We start from the raw sequence: 20036 nt of genomic DNA on the forward strand, positions 1-20036 counted from the left end.
TCCTGCGTCATTCGATATCAAAGAAAAAAGCCAGTCGTCGCAATGACTGCATGTGATTTTATCACTTGCCGCTACCCGTAAGAGCTTTGAAAATCGCAAACGCTGAGTGAACGGTGTGTTCAAAAGAACTCTAGCGCGCGGTCGCATAAAAAGGTTTGCCAGCCTAGCGTGTGTTTTATGTATTTCATTTATTTAGTTTGGCAGTCTACTAAGTGCGGAGCGCTGTTTAACTAAGGACTTACATAACAAAAGGCGCCAACTTGCTGGCGCCCTGCTTTCGTTATATTAAGGCGCGCGCTTGACGGTGTTTCCCCATGGGCAAACTACGGCCACTGAAGTTACATGCAGCGCTAGTGCCAGTAAGAAACCTGCCGCAGCTGCACAGTGCGTGAGGTCAGTTTGGCGCGTAATCCACGTTTCGCTATATATAGCCAAATTGGGCTACGGGAAAAACTTTTTGGCGTCGACTTGGACGAGTTGGCTATGTGGCTATATTTGGGCTACTGAAAATCTGCGACTTGGCTGTTTTGGGGCTATAAGTGGCGCCCTAATCCACTCTTCAGAGGTGGCATCTGATCAGGTAGAAGCAAATCTCGAAGGCTGCGCTTTAGATGGCTGAGCCGGCCGCGTGGCTGTGCGTATGTGTGTGCGCGAAATGACCCGTCCCCCGCCTTTGCTTCCCTCTCTGCGCTGTTTTCTTACCCGGTGGCTTTGATCTTTGATGCACTTAAACTTACACCCTGCTTGACTATTTGGCACCCGATCCCCGGGTATCGAGATGAACCTGGGAGTAGTGGGTTTTTTTACAGTACCCTATACTAACATGGCTATGCTCAGAATGGGAGAGCAATAACATAGGGTCGGGGCCGTCGGGCGGTCGTGGCGCCGACATGAAAGAAGGGAAGCACAGGTGGATGATACGCTCCATTGTGTTCATGGCCATGTCTTCCGGATGAAGTATCGCGCCGGGCACAGCTTTCGACCTACCCCAGGTTTCTGGCGCGAAGCTTTACTGCCATTTCCTTTTCCTGCTAGATGAATTTTTATTCGTGCTTAGATTCGAGATTCATTTCGATAGGTTGGACGTAAGATCGGATTCGCCACAGGGAGGAGAATCCAAACAAGGGGAGTGGGCCAAGTATAAAAAAGAATGGGAGCAAGACCCCGAGCCAAAGGTGGGTTCTGTTGCTTTTACTTCTAGATGGTTTGCCCGTAACGTCATGAATGCAGATACTCATTCTGCCAATATGGAAACATGTTTGCCACGATGACGTCAGTGCACCACGTCACATGAACTTCACCCACCGTGTTAGCTTAGCTTGTGTGGTGTCGTGCTGCTGGCTCGATGACGCGAGTTTGATTACCGGCCACAGCGGCCGCATTTCGATCAAGGCGAAATACAGGAACACCCGTGTACTTAGGTGTACGTTAAGGAAACCAAGGTGGCCAAAAATAATCCGGAGTCCACCGCTGCGTCATGCCTCCCAATCATATCGTGGTTTTGGCGCGTAAAACCCCAGCAATTTGAGTTTTAGAATAGGGGCCTCAAACGTATTGAGGCCTCAAAGAAATAGCGTCGAAGCCGCTGCGCATGATCAAGACGGAAACTGTGTTTTCTTTTGCGTCAGGCACGCTATTTCATCGATTTAGTGAGAGCCCCAAAAGCTACCCCAAAAGCTTTCGTCAACAAACATGGCGGTGCCCATCGAAGCGACAGCTCTAACCTAGCACAAAACTGGGCTCGATTCGTGGTAACGCGTGAAGTTGAGTTCGTCATACAGCTTTGCGCGGTTTGCTTTTTGGTCAGTTATACAAGAAAATACATGCTCCACTGTTCACAGTTAAATGACTGCAGATATGAGTACTTCAAATTGTAATCAGCTTCAAGTGCAGCATAAGCAGAGCATACACAATTCAGTCTCATAAGTTTGACGGGTTTCTTTAGAGGCAGTTTAACTCATTATCATGTCATCTCCCCTCATTCTTCTAGCACTCCATTTGCGTTATTGTTGGCCACTTGTGTACGCCGTGTGTAGTCTTTATACGTTTCTTAACTCCACTCGGTATGCTCCCTTTACTTTGGCGGCTCATTTCTTTCGTTTTAGATAAGCGAAAGAGGCAGAATACTCTTCAGGAATTATATTTGTTGATAGCAGCAGAAAAGAGATGCACACCATACCACCAATGCCCCATCCATCCATATTCAAGCTCTCCCCCTAGAGGAGGGGATGGTGCCAACAATGACCAATATTCATTTTTTTAGCAGACGTATTGCAAAGTTTGTGCTGGAGTGATGCCTAACTGCCGGTTATTTCTTTTTTATTTAAATCTAAAAACTGAAATTAGTTTGACAGTTGACTATTGCAGTCATTTAGATGTTTCACACGCATTTCAGTAGAAATACTAAGTAGTAATGCTTTTTTTGTGTAGTGATCTTTTCCTTGACTATCTGGATGCGGTTTTACAATATTTTCACATGTTTATTCCTGCCCACAATATTTTTCAGCCACCCGTTTTATAAAACTAAAGAAGGCAGCTGCAAGGACAGAAGGGTGTGAAGGAGCAATCTGAGCACGACTCCACATGGTGCAGAGGAGCGCACTCCAAAGCATCAAAATACGTTGCCGTGCTATTTGGACGAGAAAGCTAAAATGTGCGTATACTGGGTGCACCATGTAACTAAACTGCACCAAAACTTTCAAAAGACAGTATGTCACACTAAGAAGAAAAATTCTGACATGTTCTTGGCAGTCATCTTGTAATTTTTGTAATGTCGCTGAGGCGCAAGTCAAGATAAAGTATGCTCTTTTGAGACATACACATAAAAGCAAGTGTCATTGAAAAGTTGAAAATATGTTTTAAAAACAGCTGAGTAGTTTCGCGAAACGTGACTACTTTTTGTCTGGCCTCTCAACAGATACAGCCACTTGTCAAAAAAGGGTGTTACAATGAGACTGCAGATTTCCTTAGTGAAATTAAATGTACTGGCAATGAGCTGGGTGCCTGTGATGACTATAGAAGCAAAAGCTCATGCTTGGTTTGCTGTTGGCATAATTTAACACAGCACAAATATAAGGCAGCAAATTCAAACTACTGTCATTTTGAATTTAGAATGATGACATGAAGCCGGCACATTTTCATGTCTTCCCTTTCATATCTTTAATACACCATATATCAGAAGTATGGTTTCCCTCCTGAGGTTCAAGAAAAGGGGAGCATTAGGGGCAGAGCACTTCAGGTTTAAGAAGGCCTTATCGTTTACGTACAGGCTCACGGGACCAGTTCATTAAAAGCGCTCGCCCCTCCGGAAGCGGGAGCAACGCCTTTGACGGTTGCATGCACCGTGGTGCGCACCCTACGTCTTAATTAGAACCCACAAAGTCGCTCTCGATTGAAAAAATAATTTTAGACGTGTAAAATTGTGGTACCTCCTTCTATTACACACTCAACCGTGTGCTTCTGGCGGGAAATTGAGATTTTGATGAGGGTAACTAAATCTGTTTGCATCCAAGTTTGCTAGTGAAAGCAGAGATGTGTTCAATGCAAATAACTGTGGGAATCAGCCTGGAACACTTGTTGAGCAATTGTTGGACGTGAACACATAATCGAGGTAAAAGGAAAACCCCTTAGATTGATGGCTTCTGCAGGCAAAAGCTTTATACGGCAACATAAAATGAAAGCATTTTAGTACATCGCAAATTTCTGAAGTTAGGATAGAGAGCAGTAATGCCTGTATTTTCATCCAGTTCTTCGGCAAGTCTTATGCACTCGAACTAACATGCCTGTCAACATCAGTCATAGACTCGTGACCTGTTGAGCTTACATTTCCATTATCCAACCAAAAACGTACTCGTTGAGCATTTTAGAAATATTTAATGACCACTGGAAGAACTGGGCCGCTACCTTGCACGCGTTCTAAAAACCTACCTTCAGTTTCACCTCACGCGGTTGTCTAACCCGCGCCGATATCGCGGCCTAGGCCACTCTAGGCCAATCGCGTGAGGCGAAACCGAATATCGCCTTTTCGAACGCGTACAGGATAGCGACCCTGATTCTGCCATTGCAGAGTATAGCTCTACGTCCACTGAACACTGATTTCCCTTGAAGCTGTGCAAGGCTTACAACTTGTGCTGTGAGTATCCCACAAAACAAGAGTAAACGAGCTGACGGAATAAACTGGAATGCCTGCTTTATGCTCTTGTGCAAAAAAAGAAGAAAGAGGTGTATAATGCAGAAGTTGTGCTGTAGTTGCTGCAGAAGTCAGTGCTGTGTGTGACACTTTCATCTTTGTAACCATAGTTATAGTTTAAATAGCCCAGAGATAAACGTTATTAACATATGTAAAATCCCAGTAGCTATGCGATGATGCTCCATTTTATCTGTACCTGAATAATTAAATTTGCTAGTGAGCAGTTTGCCGCTCCCCTGAATAAATTTTGAGTTCAATTTCTATATTCCAGCTAGCTATAAGATATCGTAGGGAACTTAGCAGCCGCGGATTTCACTTGAGAGTAGAACTTTGGACTCCCATTCCACGGTACCAGGTTCGCATCAAGAAAAAAAGAGGTCAGAAGGCGGGTGGTTGCTTGTCTGAACTAATCTGTAGCCCCGCACTTGAGGAACAGATGCGCTGATGTTCCCGTATCTAACGATTGGCTGAAAAAGAACTAGTTGAAACAAAATTCAATTACGAACCTCGGTAAAGTCGGCGTCCACGTACTGCATGAGGTAGGCACAGAGGATATTTGTATCTTGCTCTTCGGTTTCTTGATCCAGAAGGTCGCGTCGGTAACCCGAAACCACGCGCACGTACTGTGGTGCAGCATCGAGAAAGGTTAGGCTCCCTACGGTGGCTCGGGAAGCCTGTAGCTGCACAGCTACCTCAAGGGCCACCGTAGTACCGTACGAATATCCCACCAGGTGATACGGACCACTGGGCTGCGTTTTCAGTATTGCCTGGGCAACCGATAAGACGTGGCAGAAGTTCCGAACATTAGTCAGTGCATCATTACACGAAGAAGAGCAAAATTACATATGAAAAGATACACTGTGTGGCTGCTTGTCTACTGCTCCTGCTTGGCTTGTAATATTTGAAATGTGAGTGCTGTAAGTTCCTTGCTCTATACGGCCTAACATAGCAGCTGTACTATGCTAGTTTGTGGAAACACTTCGTTTCCCACAAGCAGCTTTGGCTGCATACATGCAGTCTGTAGCCGTGCATTGGGACTGGTGCAGTATTCGCGAGTGCTCTGATGCGTATAAAAATTAAGTCTCATGCCCACGTTAGAGACCTCCTTGAAAAGAGTGATAATTTCGTTTTCTGGGAGATTTAGTACTTCCACTTACCTACTAGGTACTTCAATTAGAAAAATTGAGCTCCCTGTGAATTCATTGGGTTTCCTTCTGGTAATTTGATGGGTAGTTCAATGAAGTATTTATCAACCCACTCATATTTTCGATCCTTCATTCATAAATTATGCCCGCTGTAAATAACTACTCCTGAGCAATACTGCTAGGATATATAGAGGGTGTAGATTACTTCTTATCTAATGTGTTACATTGTTGCTAAAGTGAAAACTCTGCTACACACCTTCCTTTGAAAAAATGGCATACGAATAAAGGGCGACGCGAAAACGAATTGCACAACATACTACGGCTTCCAAACAGACTGTCACTTCGAAGAAATTATTATTTTGACTAAAGATATCTTGTGTGATGTTGGATATAGGCACCTGCAATTTGAATTTACATTTAAATTTATAATCAGGAATGGAATTTACATTTAAATTTATAATCAGGAAATAGCAGCAATAGGAGTACTGCGGGTGGCCAGGAAAGAAAGCTGTTTATTTAGGACAGCTTACGGGGACATGGCCACCACAGGACTCAGCAGCAGTCTGAAATTTGGGAATTGTACAAAACTATACCCTAATCTATACGGTGCCATGCAACGACCTTTCAACCAGCATGTTCTAGAAATCAAACATATGTAATAAACAAAAACTACAAATTCAAATGAGACAGGATATCGTAACAAATGCCCACAAAGCAGTACGATATAATACAATACCACACAAAAAATTAAGACATACAAAATTGTAGCATAGGCCGGCAGAAATTTTCTGCACTGAGCATTTATTCATAAGTCTATTCTCTGTTTTCTGAATAAATTTTCAGTCAGTGTTTTTCTCACTGTACTTGGTGCTCGGCATTGTGGGCAACAAGACCTGCAGCTTCATTTGCCATAGTTTGTGCCCGATTTAATACGTTTGATTGCTCCGGTGTCTGTGAATCATACGCGTATATAGTTAATTTTCTGCCAGCTTTTCCAACCTAACAATAATGTGATAATTATTTCCTTGTACGAGTTTCTACTGCTGTCATATTTCATAACCGTAAATTCAATGTACCGGAAAAAAGTTATGCTTTTGAAAAAAAGCTCGCTGTTTGCCCAAGGAAAGCGGCTTTAATATCAGTAAAGGGGCTGTTAATATTTGTAAACGAGTAAGTCCGTTTAGCTTTTCGCTTCTAGTATTTCTTCAGACCAGAAGTCTATAGGTAATATACATTAGGAAGAGGGCATTTTATAGCAGTATGTTGACTAACGTAAGAAAATAACAAGAGTGATCATCCACTATGCCTTGAATACTGTACGATTTGTGGACAATATGCTTAACAGAGTCGCCCCAAATGATGTGATCTGCAAGGAAAGCTCACTTTCTGTTTGTATGTGGCACTAGATTTTTCTCACTATTATTTAGTGTGATCGGAGGAAGCTGGACATATTTGTTGCGTGGACGGAATAGAATTGCTTTGGCTTTACGAAAGTTAATATATTGTCGCGGTTCAACGCAAACAAGGGACAGCAACACGTTGAAGAAGACGGCGGAAGAGGCTGTTGAATAATCACCAGACCAAGGTCGTCTTCTTCGTCTGCGAATTCCCCCTGTCCCACTACTTGGGGTCCGTAAAAGCACACATCGTCATCGTCGTTTAAATGTCAAGATACAGTACGCGTCATTTGCTCTCTCTCTAAAAGAGCATGGCCCCGATGCTAAACAATAAAGTTTGCTTCGTGAAAACTAAAGCCCCTCGTACAGTCCCTCGCTGACGTAGGGCTTCATGCGCACTACGTGCACAAGTTCAGAACGGTGTCGGCGGCACCTTATGTAGTAAGAGCTATCTGGAACGACCTCGTATGTGACGTCACTTAGCAGTCATAACACTTTATAGGGTCCGAAATATCACCTCATCAGCTTCTGGGATGGTCTCCGTTTTCGTATAGGCGTCCAGACCCATACTCTGTCACCAGTTTCGTAAGTTACAGGTCAATGATGGGCATTATAGTGACCTGCATCGTACTCTTGCTGCTGGCGTATACGCATCGTTGCGTAAACGCATTGGCATCCGTGTCAATGTCGTCAGGTTCACGTGGTACCATGGCGTCGAGCATCGTCCTTACTTCGAGTCCGTGGACAAGGCTGAATGGAGTCATCCGTGTAGTTTCTTGTTTAGCCGTGTTATAAGCAAACGTGATATGAGGCAGAATCTCGTCCCAATTAGTATGATCTATATTCACGTACATTGAAGGCATGTCTTCGAGTGTTTTGTTCAGGCGCTCTAGACCTTTTGTTTGTGGATGGTAGGCTGTTGTCTTTCGATGAGTCGTGCCATTCAACATCAGGACGCGATCTAAAAGCGCGGCTATGAATGTGGTGCCTGGGTCTGTTATGACGATAGTTGGTGCGCCATGTCTCAGCACAACATTCTCTATGAAATATCGTGCCACCTCTGCTGCTTTGCCTCTCTGGATAGCTTTGACAATCTGACGCCGCGGACAATCTACGCAGGTCCGAACGAGATGTTTCACGGAAAGGGGCAGTCCTGGCCAATAGTAGCTTTTTCGACCTGTGTTCAGTGTTCGGGTGTTTCCAAGGTGCCCAGAAGTGACCTCATTGTGGCATGCTTCCAGTACTTCACTAGAAGGGCAGTAGGAACGACGAGCAAATAGTTGGATCCGCTCAATGAGAACTTCATTTTGCATACAACTTTGTTCCTTATGTAAAACTATGGCAATTCTCTTGTGAAAACCTTAGGTGCTATCTGAGTCCGTCCGTGCAATAAATTATTCAGGCCATGCCACTCAGGGTCGTCACGTTGTTGTTGTGCAATGGTAGACGTGTCGAGAAGACCGAGGAGTGCTGTTTCCTCTTCATCGGTAGAAGGAGCCGACTCTATAGGTGACCGAGACAGGCAGTGAGCGTTGGTATGCCGTTTCCCCGACTTGTGCATGACCTTCATATCAAACTCTTACAGTGTCAGGCTCCAACGTGCTAATCGCCCGGAAGGATTTCAAGATTTGTGAGCCATCAAAGTGAATGATGGTCGCTGATAACTTTGAAGGGGCAACATACAAGTATGGGCGAAATTTTGTAATCGCCCATACCACGACGAGGCATCCTTCCTCAGTTGTAGAGTAATTTGCTTGTGCGCGTGAGAGCGTTCTGCTTGCATAAGCGATCACTCTGTGTCCTCCTGGCACTGCACAAGCACATATCCAAGACTAACATTGCTGGCATCCATGTGAAGCATTGTAGGAGCGGTCTCGTCAAAGTGGGTAAGCACAGGGGGCGTGTGTAAACGGTCCCGCAGATCGTTAAATGCAGTTTGCTGTTCGTCGCCCCACACAAACACAACGTCGTCTCTCGTGATGCGAGTTAACGGCGACGCAATGCGAACAAAGTCTGCAATAAACCGCCGATAATAAGCGCAGAGGCCCAGATGGTGCCAAACAGCCTTTTTATCTGAAGGTACAGGAAACTGTGTGACATCGGCAATTTCTTTAGGACCCGGGCGGACACCCGCGTGACTGACGACATGGCCAAAAAACTCTAGCTCCTCAAAGCAAAAGTGCCATTTCTCCGGCTTTAGGGTGAGGCTGGTGGACCTTATTGACTGCATAACCGCTTCAAGCCGTTCCAGGTGCCCTTCAAACGTTGTGGAAAACACTATGGCATCGCCGAGATAGACTAAGCAGGTTTTCCACTTCAGCCCCGAAAGCTCGGTTTCCATAAGCCGTTGAAACGTAGCAGGTGCACAGCACAAGCCGAAAGGCAAGACCTTAAATTCGTATAGTCCGTCTGGCGTGACAAAAGCGTTTTTCTCACGGCCTCTTGGGTCTACCTCAATTTGTAAATACCCGTTTTAAGTCAACTGAAGAGAAATAACGAGCGTTTCGAAGCCTATCAAGTGAATCGTCTATGCGGCGAAGCAGATACACGTCTTTTTGTCACCTGATTAGGCTTTCGATCATCATCAGCCTATATTTCGACAATCTACACAAAAACGCAGTCTGCCGTCCTTCTTCTTGATCAAAACTACAGGTGATGCTCAGGGGCTCTTGGAAGACTGAATCACATCGTCTTCAAGCATTTTGTTTACCTGTTATATCGTCTTACGTTCTTTTAGGGCTACACGATGAGGATTTTGTTGAATCGGTCTCGCTGCGTCCTTTGTGATTATTCGGTGCTTGGTTAGGGGCGTGCGAGCGACTCTTGACGTCGACGCAAAGCAGTCGTGGAACTCGGCCAGTAGCGCAAGAAGTCGTTCTCGCTCACGTTGCGGTACAGTAGTGTTTACATCAAGCACAGGTGCTGGGTCTTGTGCATGCGCTTCTTCGAGTAGTGAAAAGCAGCCGATAACATCAGCGACATCGTCAAAATAGGCCACAGCCGTACCCTTTGGTAGTAGTCGTCACTCTGTGCTAAAATTTGTTAACAATAGGTTCGTTCGCCCATCGGTGATATTTACGATGCCTCGTACAACGGAGATGCCGAGAGTAAATAACAACGGGGTTACTTGGTTTGCAACTCCTTCGCAATCAAACCGTACGTCACATGCCACCGAAATAAGGATACATGACCGCGGTGGGACGACTACGTCGTTTTAGATAAGACGAAGGAGTTGCGTTGCGGCGAGAAGCAGGGAATTAAATCAGGACTCTTGTGAAACGTAACCAAGCGGTCCGGGATGTTGGTAAAAATTTCACGCCTATGATTAAATATTTACCACATGTTGAAAGAACGGCGAATGTTGCCACTAAGGAAGAACCTCCTATGGTGACTTTCGCTGTGCAGCTTCCAGCAGCCGTGAGCAGTTGGACACCCGTAGTACTTATATGTGGTCCCATCCAGGGCGTTTTTACTATTTTAAGGTGAAGGGCTAGACCTTGACTCAGTATCGAATAATTGGCACCAGTATCGACTACTGCCGTCACTTGCTGTCCATCAACGGAAACAATAAGATCTGCGCTCACAATTTCGTTGGTATCAGAGGTTGTCGGTTTCGCGGCTTCCTGCAGCGGGACTATTGGGGGTTTTTCATTGTCTTGTTGTCGGCCCCCAACCTTATCCTCAGAGGTTGGCGCCGTTAGTTTCGCCGGCGTGAACGGGGTGCACTTCTTCCCCGGAGGTCAGCAAAAGTACGTCCATTTGGTGAAGATGAATGAGCAGGAGACGGAGGGCCTGACCGCCGGCCAAAATCGGTCTGGTGGTTAGTCAGAGTCATCGTTCAGAGTGCGCGTTACTGGAAGACCTTGAAAAGCAGCGTCGTCGCGGCGTAGCATGTAGTCGTCAGTGATGCGTCGACCGTCAGACCAGGATTGAAGAGGTCGAAATGTGGCGTCGCGGTACCAGCAATGACGGGAAATATGGCCGATGCCTCCGCACTCATAACAGATGAGGGCGCCTACCGACAGCGCGCCATACGTCCGTTTTTCCAATTTGCGGAAGCCTCGAAGCCTCGTCTTGTGGCGGTGACCAAAATGCAGCTGACGGCGGCTGGCAGTAGGACGGGATCGGTTCAAAGGGCGGATGTCTCAAAGGTTCCTCTGGTGGTGATGACCAATGTGTGGCCCTCGGCGGCTGATGGTGTAACTGCATGAGCGTAACAGCTGGGTGACGTCGGACAGCGTCAGCGTAACTTAGGGGACGCTGCTCATAACCAGGATCGCCTGCCGAGAACGCTTGCCTAATTTCATCGTGTATGACTTCAGCGACGGACGCCACGAGTGTGCACACTGCCGATGTACAGAGCTAAGTTCTTCACGAAGAATCTCTCTAATTAGATCACGGAGGGAGTTCCGATTTCCAACGGTCATTGGAGTGGATAGGAGTGCTGGTGGGAAAGCGATCGTACTGCCTCCACCTTAGATGGAGTGCGCGTTCAATACCAGTGGCTTCGTTTATAAAATCAGCCACGGTACTCAGTTGATTGCGCACAAGTCCGGCGAATAGTTCTTCTTTTACAACACGCATAAGATGGCGGAACTTCTTTTCCTCAGGCATGTGAGGGTCAGCTCTACGACCTCGGCAAACATTGCTACAGTTTCGTTGGGTTTCTGAAGGCGCAACTCAATTAGTTGTTGGGCACGGTCCCGTCGATCTACACTCGCGGATGTTTCAATTAGGTGATGTTGGAGATAATTCCATGTAGCGATGCTGACTTCACGGTTCTCAAACCACGTACAAGCACTACCGTCAAGGACGAAATACACGTGGGAGAGCTTTTATTCAGCAGTCCACCCATTGACCTTGGCAACACGTTCGTACTGGTCAAGCCAATCTTCAACGTCTTCATGTGCGCCACCATGAAAGCGATTGGGAACCAGTGGTTGCAGAAGGGTTACCTGGGACGGAGTGTGAGTAGAGCTGGCATGTGGAACTCATGGAACCTGTGGCGGGCTGGCGGTCGCCTTTCGTAGAGGTAGACAGGACCCGGATGAGCGTTCCTGTAGGGGATTGAGCTCGGGAGCAAGGCCTAACAAACGCCGCCTCAAGCGATGCACAGGAGTTGTAATTAGAGATGGGTTGTATGAACGGCTTCCAGGAGGCGTCCGGAGCATCAGGCAGGGTTGTGTGCCCAGCACCTACACCAGTGTCGCGGCTCAACTCGAGCAAGAGACAACACGTTGAACAAGACGGCGGAACAGCGTGTTGAATAATCCCCAGACTAAAGACGTCTTCTTCGTCTTCTAATTCTCCTTGTCGCACTGCTGGGAGCCCGTAAAGCACACATCGGCGTCGTGGCCTAAATGTGTGCATCTAGAACATCTCAATATAGCTAATTATGAAAGGTCCAGTCGCTTATTCTATACAGTGCATTCAAAACTCCTAGTACAACGACTGCACCTGAGTTGCCAGTAGTATACAAACTGGTGTCTGCAGCATATATATTGTATTTAGCTCTCGTATCTAAATTGGTTATTTCATTTATATACAGTTCAAAAAGAAAACGTCCGAACACGTGAGGAACCGGCGGCGTTACTGCCTTTTGTGAACAATTATCCGCAGTCTTTACAAATTTCAACCTATCTTTCAAATGAGAATAAATCAAGAAAATTTGCGACTTCACTAATGCTACACTACTCGAGTTTCAGTAAAAAATTCCTAGTATGATTACTATGCATGGCCCCTTACGTTTTGCTTCGAGGGGCTGTAATGTATGTTATTATGGATATGAACAAGAGGAAAGTCACTATGCAAGTCGCCATATAGCAGGCCACAATTTCGTGTCAATCTCAGACAATACTTGTTTTATTCTTGACAGGCACTACTGTTTACTGAGACCGGTGGCAATAAATTTAGTGCGATAACGTTCTTGTACCGTGCCCTCTTCTTTGTGAGTGTCTTACCTTCAAGTAAGTCGACGCCATTTCTGTGATTGACCGCAAATTTACGTCGGTTGTCCGCTGCAGTCCAACAGCGCGTACAGGAAGGTACCGTGCCAGCTCTGTCAAGGCACGCACGTGACCCTCGATCGGATGCACGAAGAACACTGCACTAGATCCTTCAAGGCCATTCATTTCAACCACGATGTTTTCATGTACTGCTTTTTCGAAGAGCTTGAGACGTGGCAAGTTGGACGAGTCGACGAAGTCTAACAAATCAGAATAAAATACAGCACTCTTATGAATACATGTGCATCATCGTTTTCTCTAAAGGCAATTGCGATAAACGATATCAAGGTGTGTTACAATCAGCAGCAGCAGCCGATTGTACTTCACTGCAAACCGCAGGCCTATTCCAACATATGCAATCATCCACGAACAGGATGTTTCAACGCCGAAGTGGATGGAATCCATTCACGAAGTAGGTGATTGCTCTATGTCCACAAAGTTGACTTCTCCACCTCAATGACTGGAGATTTCCTTCTTCTTTCTGGGGTTTTACGTGCCAAAACCAGTTCTTATTATGACTGGAGATATTATAAGGAGAAGCCTACATTTGCACAGAAAGAAATACAAGTCAGAGTCCTTCCACCCTGTGAAGAGGGAAGTCCAGCGAAGCTGGTGCGCTGCTGGGATTTGATATGTATCAGTTTAGCTATATTGGGGATTTGCTATGTTGAATTTGGGTAGAAAATGGTAAAGAATACAATAAAATACAGATTTATTTCCATAAATACAAGAGTTCCGGTGGACATCATAGGCTAAAAGCTGTTGGTAAACAGCTTGACTAGGCCGATGGTCCATTACAAGCCATGCATGGTGGTTACCACAAAAATAGTAAGATTGTTACACACTCAAAATAAACAAATTGCATAAATACATAGAAACAAGACAGACACATTAAAAAAGAGACCAAGAGAAAATATATTCGATACATCTGAAAAAAGAAGTATGTGTGTCTAAGGGTTACAAATTGGTAACACGAGTGGCCTCTGATAAACAATCAGTGATCACATGTTTACAAAATGCATTCGAAGTTCTTTGGATGAGGAAATATATGTACCTTCATATTTATTTAAAATATATGGTAGATTATGTTGTAATGACTGTAGGCTATATTTATTACGAAACCAGGGCACATACCACGTGTTGCTATTTCTCGTATTGGCAGAAATTATTTTAGGTGTCAATAATGCAGCAGACACCAAGAAATTTTTGAAAGCAGCATTTGAGAAGTAAAAAGACTTTAGAAGACGAAAACTGTATAGATGTTCTACTTTAATAATTTACGTTTTAGAAAAGCTGGTCGCGTTGTGTCCAGAAAAACTGTTGTCAATGCACCGAATCACCTTCTTTTTCAAAGAAAGGATTTCCATAATGTTCGCCTTTCCTGTGGTCACCCACACTAAGCTACAGTAATTTAAATGTGAGAAAAAATAAGGCATAATAAATGTTTAGTTTTGCTTTGGGTGGAAGAAGGCATCGACATCGAGACAAAACACCTGTGATTGCAAACACTTTTTTGCAGATATTTTCAGTATGTTTATCCCAAGTAAGGTGCGAAGAAAAAGTAACGCCTGATGTTTTTTCTTCATCAACAATTGGCAGTTCTCTACCAGCACACTCTAGAGTTTGATTACTTGTATGAGCTTTATTTCTTGCACGAAATAACGTTACTTTGGTTTTCGCGACGGCGTTCCTAACGCTTTCCTTGCTCTTTGTACCATGTTGTAAGAATCCTTGACCAAAGCTATATACAACCAACGCTAACGCGAGCTCCTGTCACATCCCACTGCTCCGTTGACCTACTTTTTTCGTAGACAGGCGAGAGCCCGGTGAGAGCCTGAGGCACAGGCGGCCGAGGCCGGCAGGGCTGCGCGCATGTGCCAGAGTCGGAGAGAGGGCACACACACGCGCAATCACGCGTGGAAGCCGCCTATCTCTCCCCTGTCATGGGGCCGCCACGCCCTCTTAGCCTTCCTTCCATTTATCAGCGGCCCTGTTCATAGACGCACGCGGAGCAGCCGGAGGGGCGAGGGAAAGCGCGCGCGTCAGCAGCCAAGGCGCGCCGCCTGCGTAGCCTCGTAGCCTCCCAGCAGGGCTAAACTCTAGTCGGGCGCAGCTTCCAGCAGGCTTGCCGCGCTAGCCTCGCAGCAGGGCCCAATTATACTCGGGAGGGAACGCGGCATAAGAGATGATCGACTGGCGCAAGAGAAGAGAGATAGCGGGGGCTCAGCCGGCCCGGAGGGTGGAGGGGCCGTGCGCTCAAAAAGACGACGCTCGAGCCAATGCTGATGATGATAGGTTTTTTTCTACATTCGGACACGATCCTCGGAGATTGAGCCCTTAACAGCTTCGCCGTAAGAGGCATTCCTTCATATTCCTTCATTCGAGTGCGTCTGCCGACTTCGTATCTTGCATACAAGTTTGCTAATCTTATATCTCCTGCACCTATAGTCGGGTACAACTTTAGAAGGCAGCGGCATTTGCCCCCTCAAAGGCGGATGCATATGGGCCTCCACCAATGGGCGCGCACTAAAGACTTGCGGCATGAGCCTGATGGCCGGTGTCCTCGCCGACGGAGAACATGGCAGCCCGCGCTTCAAGCCGGGGCGAGTCGCGTCAGCGGGACTATTTCTTCAGTCGCGGAGGAAATCGGCTGCTGCGCTTCGGTCATCTGGGCGGGGCCTCTCCTGTCTTCTGAAGTTGTACCCGACTATAGTCATATGTCACAATCACGTTTCTTCCATTCTGTTAATGCAGCAAATGACCTGTTATTTGTCATTACCGTCATCTAATTTCGGCAAGAACAACATGTGCACGAGCTCGCTCTCTAGGATGTTCTTATTGACTGACCTTACGGACCTGTTTCCCCGTATTACCACTCGTCGCGGAATCCACAAAGTCATTTCACGTTTATTCTGCTTCATTGCATTATTAGTGGCTGAGAACAGAGATAATACAACTATAATGGCAAAGACGCCTATAACATGGTGGTGAATGCCATAAGCGTCTCAACCACGTTTATTTGCACAGCCATTTCTTTTTCTCATGTGGTACCTCGTGAACAGTTGGTCATAAAGGTACATTGCTTCTACTGAATGGTGTTGGCTGCCCTAACACACATGTTATTCAATCACGATGCTATTAGACGTTACGTTAGTCCTTTCCTTTCTGTCATCACGAGATTATATATGCCCACTGCAGGACAAAAGCTTTGGCAAACAAGCTCTATAGTCAACCGCTGTTTCGATCTATCATGCAAACGGTTTCCTCTCCTACAATCTATGTGATTCGCCCACCTCCGCTTCTACGACTTAAACCCTGAAAGAACATCAGTATATGAGGTCATACTGTCCTCCAGCAATCGCTCAACGTTAAGCATATTTTCCGTTCGACCACTAGTGTAGGCGGCCGTGTGTACTTTGAAGGTTTCCTTCCTGGGCGTTCTCTGTGAAATATAAGCTTTATTATGCGTCAGTAGCTACAGATATGTTGATGTTGACTTCACTCAGTGAGTGTGAATAAATGCGAATGTGAATTCGAGTGACAAAGTGAGTGCACGCAAGTGTCAGAGCTAGTGACTTCCGGTGAGTATGTGATGACGTAAGTACGCCCTTGCTTGAAAGGAAGCAAGTGTGAATGTGAATGTCAGTGTGTTCTCATCGATGAGAGCCAACGGAGTTTTGTACAAATGGACCTGATTATGGCCCCCGTGAAGTGTCTGTGGCCTAAGATTGCAGATGATGACGTGACTATCTTTCGGATTCCCTTGTGAATCTATGCGAGTGCTAATGAGTTCGAGCCGGGTTGGTCTAAATTTTGGTTAGTGAGCCCGAGTGTGCCCCCTCAAATTGAATTTGGAGAGTACGAGTGAGTCCCAAGCAACAAACGTATGCTTTTAGTGACTGTGAATGAGTTTTGCTAATTTTTCCGACTTAGGCTTCCGACTTAGGCTTTCGACTTCACAACTAGTCTGGCATGTTCTTCTTTAAGGCGCACTTTATGCCTACCAAATTCGTCCATGGTGGATACTCTTCCATCTGAGCGAGCGAGGAGGCTATCAGATCGCTGACCCAAGACGAAGTATTCGACAACTCGAAGCACAGAGACACTGAATATGGAAACTCAGTTCTGCGGAAACCAGCACGGTGGAGCAAGATTTATAAAAAAAATATGGTCCACTTAAAAGTAGCACAAGACAAATAATTCCACAGTCAATTTTTCAAATGCGCAGTTTTTTTAGGGTACCCGATATGAGTTTCAGTTCAAGCTTCCTGCTGATGTGTCCGCCTCCTGCGTTGCATTCAATCTTCTCCTCATACAACCCGATTTCCCCAGCCTCGTCATACAAGTACGTGGGAATAATTCTCGTGCCAAATATTTCCTGGAACCATCACATTACTACCATATGTGCTAATGCTTCAAAGTAACTGAGGTACTTACGTCGAACGCTTCGCAAATCACCCTCCAACATCCGCAAGGTAGCTTTCCAGCATTTGTTCGCCCGCAGATCGAATTCGCCTCTCCAATCTGGTCACCCTATCATTAGAACCTAACCATCTTATTAGAATCTGTCCAAAATAGGGCCGCAAGGTTTACCTAAGTATACAAACAATTCTAGTATTTCGCAAATAAAACTGTATATCATACTTCCACCACTCAGTATCCGTCGTGAATTCGCTCTCTTATCGCTGCTTTAATGCCCATTCACACTTGCGACTAGGCGAGGTCGCGCGACCAAGTTGGTCGCAAAGCGACCAGTCGCAAATGGTCGCTTTTCCCGAAATGCGACCATTTCGGGCCAGTCGCTCACTGCTCAATTTTTCAGTCGCGCGACCGCAGTCGCAGAACAGCTGACCCAGTCAGATGCGAAGGAACAGGACGTCATCTTACGCGGACGCTTATCTTACGCGGCGATGACATTTCAAGCAGACGTGAACGGCATATCGTGATACATTTCGGTTTAGCGACTCGTCGGTCGCATTTGTAAGTGTGAACATCGTTCGTCTTGAGTAGTTTTCTGGTCGCCAGTCGCAATTGGTCGCGCGACCTCTCCTAGTCGCAAGTGCGAATGGGCCCTTATAAGTACGTTCATGCGAATAGGAAATCTTCCTTGCGGCTTGAATTTGCACCTTGCACATCATGCATTCAATTGGTCGGCGCTTTCCTGTGCCATTCTATTATGGAATGCTCTTCCTGAATCCATCGCGTCCGAAAAAAATCCTGACAAATTTCGCCAGCTCATCATCTTATATTCGATGGCGTAATCTCGACAAAAATGTCGGTCACCTTTTTCTTATGTTTCCTCTTCATATGCCTTCTGTTGTCTTTCTTGTTTATGGGATAACTTTGCTCTTTTTCTTGTATTACTTTGTATGAGATCGAACTGCTTATTCTTGTGCGATGTGTATCTTTTTTATTTCTGATTAGCACGTCACCAGTCCAATATATTTTTATGCAATACTGATCTAATCCTTCCGTTTATGGGTTCACTGTTATTTTTGTTATTATTTTTGTATTCTTATGTATACGACATTTAATTGCCTATTCTTATGCGAACTGTACCCTTTGTTTTATACTCTAATAAGCACGTCAGATCTACAATTAATTTTGTGTAATCATCTAGCGTACGCAGGCAATCATGAGTATCCATTATTGTTATGCCGATTACTCGTGTATATATAATATATACTCATTAGCTATGCTGTTTTATTTTTTATTGTGGTGCCCCCCTTAGCCAATGCCTCTCACGAGGCCTGTAAGAACTCTTTAAATAAATAAGTAATTACCTTTTTCATTGTTTGATGTGTTGGGCTTTCTGGAGGTGGCGTTACGGGCACAGCCGGTATTACCGATTGTACGCAGCTCGTTGATGGTTAGCTGCCGGATCTGTTGCATAGACAGGACGAGATCGAAGTCTCTCTCCAGTGTCTGCTTCACCTCGACAGCCATGAGCGAGTCCATGCCATGCTCGCCGAAACTAACGTCCGGGTTCAGACTTGATGGATCCTTGATGCCTGCAACAACGTCGTCATGCGCCACACGCACTTGTAGCTAGGGTTTATTACTAGGTCAAGGCTGGACTTGCAGTAAACACAAGCACTAACCACTGTTGCCAATTTACCGGTCTTCCTACTAAATTGAGCGGCTTGCTGCCCCAGTTTCCTACAGGGAAAAAATTGGTTTCTTGCGGGCGACGGGTTTTTTAGCGGTTTTCATGTAATATTGGCTACATTTTCGGTGGTAGAAAAACAAAATTTTTTGACAATATTTAGTGCATTGCGTGTTGCAAACAAGCAGCTTATCCATGGCCGTCTTAAAGTAAGAGAGATTTGAGTGTATTTTCAGCCAGCTGAAAGTGTATAAATCAAAGTTAAACAACATAATGTCCACTGAGATGACACATTCCATACGTACTGTGCGGGCTGGTCTCCGAAGAAATTTTAAATGCTACTTCAATTAACCGCGACCAGAGCAAGTTGTTCACAAGATCGGTACGATAAAGACCTATGGGGTCAAAGATGGCACCCACCCTAGACCCAGCCACGCCAGCGAACAAACACAGAGAGGCCTCACGGCCATATCAACATGAAAGAGAACATTTTTCGGTAATTTCAATCACCACACGGTAGTACAACCTGTTGTCTGGCTAATTAGTGTATTTCACTGATGCATATTTTTTTCTTTTTCGCAATATGTTTCTGCACCTAGTTATTATTATAATTTATATCTTTTACTCGAATATAGGCAAAAAGAAACCAACTTTTCTGTACAGGTACGCTCCGGAGATCTTAACATCAACCGTACCCAGCACTTCCGCCAGAAATACAACCCAACTCGTACAGCTAGAATAGATGACCAGCAACAGATAGGCAAAAACACGTCAGCCTTTAGTAATGGCTGGACCTCGGAGAGCGCGCGCGCCACCACGAACTTCGTCGTTCTCGCCTCAAGGGGCCAGTGTCAACACGTGCCAACTTATTTCGCGTCAATATGTTTCTGCACGTATTAATAATAATAATATATATCTTTTACATGACTATAGGCGAAAAGAAACGAACTTTTCTCTCCAGTGTTGTTTTTGTTTTTCAAACTGTGCCTTACGCATACACAATAAAACATATTTCGAATGTGATCCTGATTCTTGTCGGCATTGAGCCGGTTTCATCATATTTTTGGCGCTCGCCATCACGGGTTTTATAGTTTTCTGGGGGCTCGATTGCAGGTTTTTTTATTCCTAGTCGGCAACGATGGCCTCAGGTAAAGAAATCCCAGCTAATTCAAACGTTACGGCTGCTGATAAAGC

The 20036-nt window shown here is 45.4% G+C and overlaps 1 protein-coding gene across 10 annotated transcripts in view; it reads right to left on the reverse strand.

Moving 5' to 3' along the window:
• Positions 1-20036, reverse strand: part of LOC119444370 (fatty acid synthase-like) — a 648066-nt gene that overhangs the window by 25123 nt on the left and 602907 nt on the right. For 6 of the 10 annotated variants that reach the window (XM_049663304.1, XM_049663305.1, XM_049663303.1 and 3 more), the window contains exon 21: positions 4696-4881. The exons of 3 other annotated variants lie outside the window; for them this stretch is intronic. In XM_049663304.1, the coding sequence (XP_049519261.1) occupies positions 4696-4881 (186 nt within the window). The remainder of the gene's footprint in view (positions 1-4695; positions 4882-20036) is intronic. One more of the 10 variants, XM_049663308.1, reaches the window with a different exon arrangement.

This window comes from Dermacentor silvarum, chromosome 3 (assembly GCF_013339745.2).
Source record: "Dermacentor silvarum isolate Dsil-2018 chromosome 3, BIME_Dsil_1.4, whole genome shotgun sequence".
Classification (NCBI taxonomy): domain Eukaryota; kingdom Metazoa; phylum Arthropoda; class Arachnida; order Ixodida; family Ixodidae; genus Dermacentor; species Dermacentor silvarum.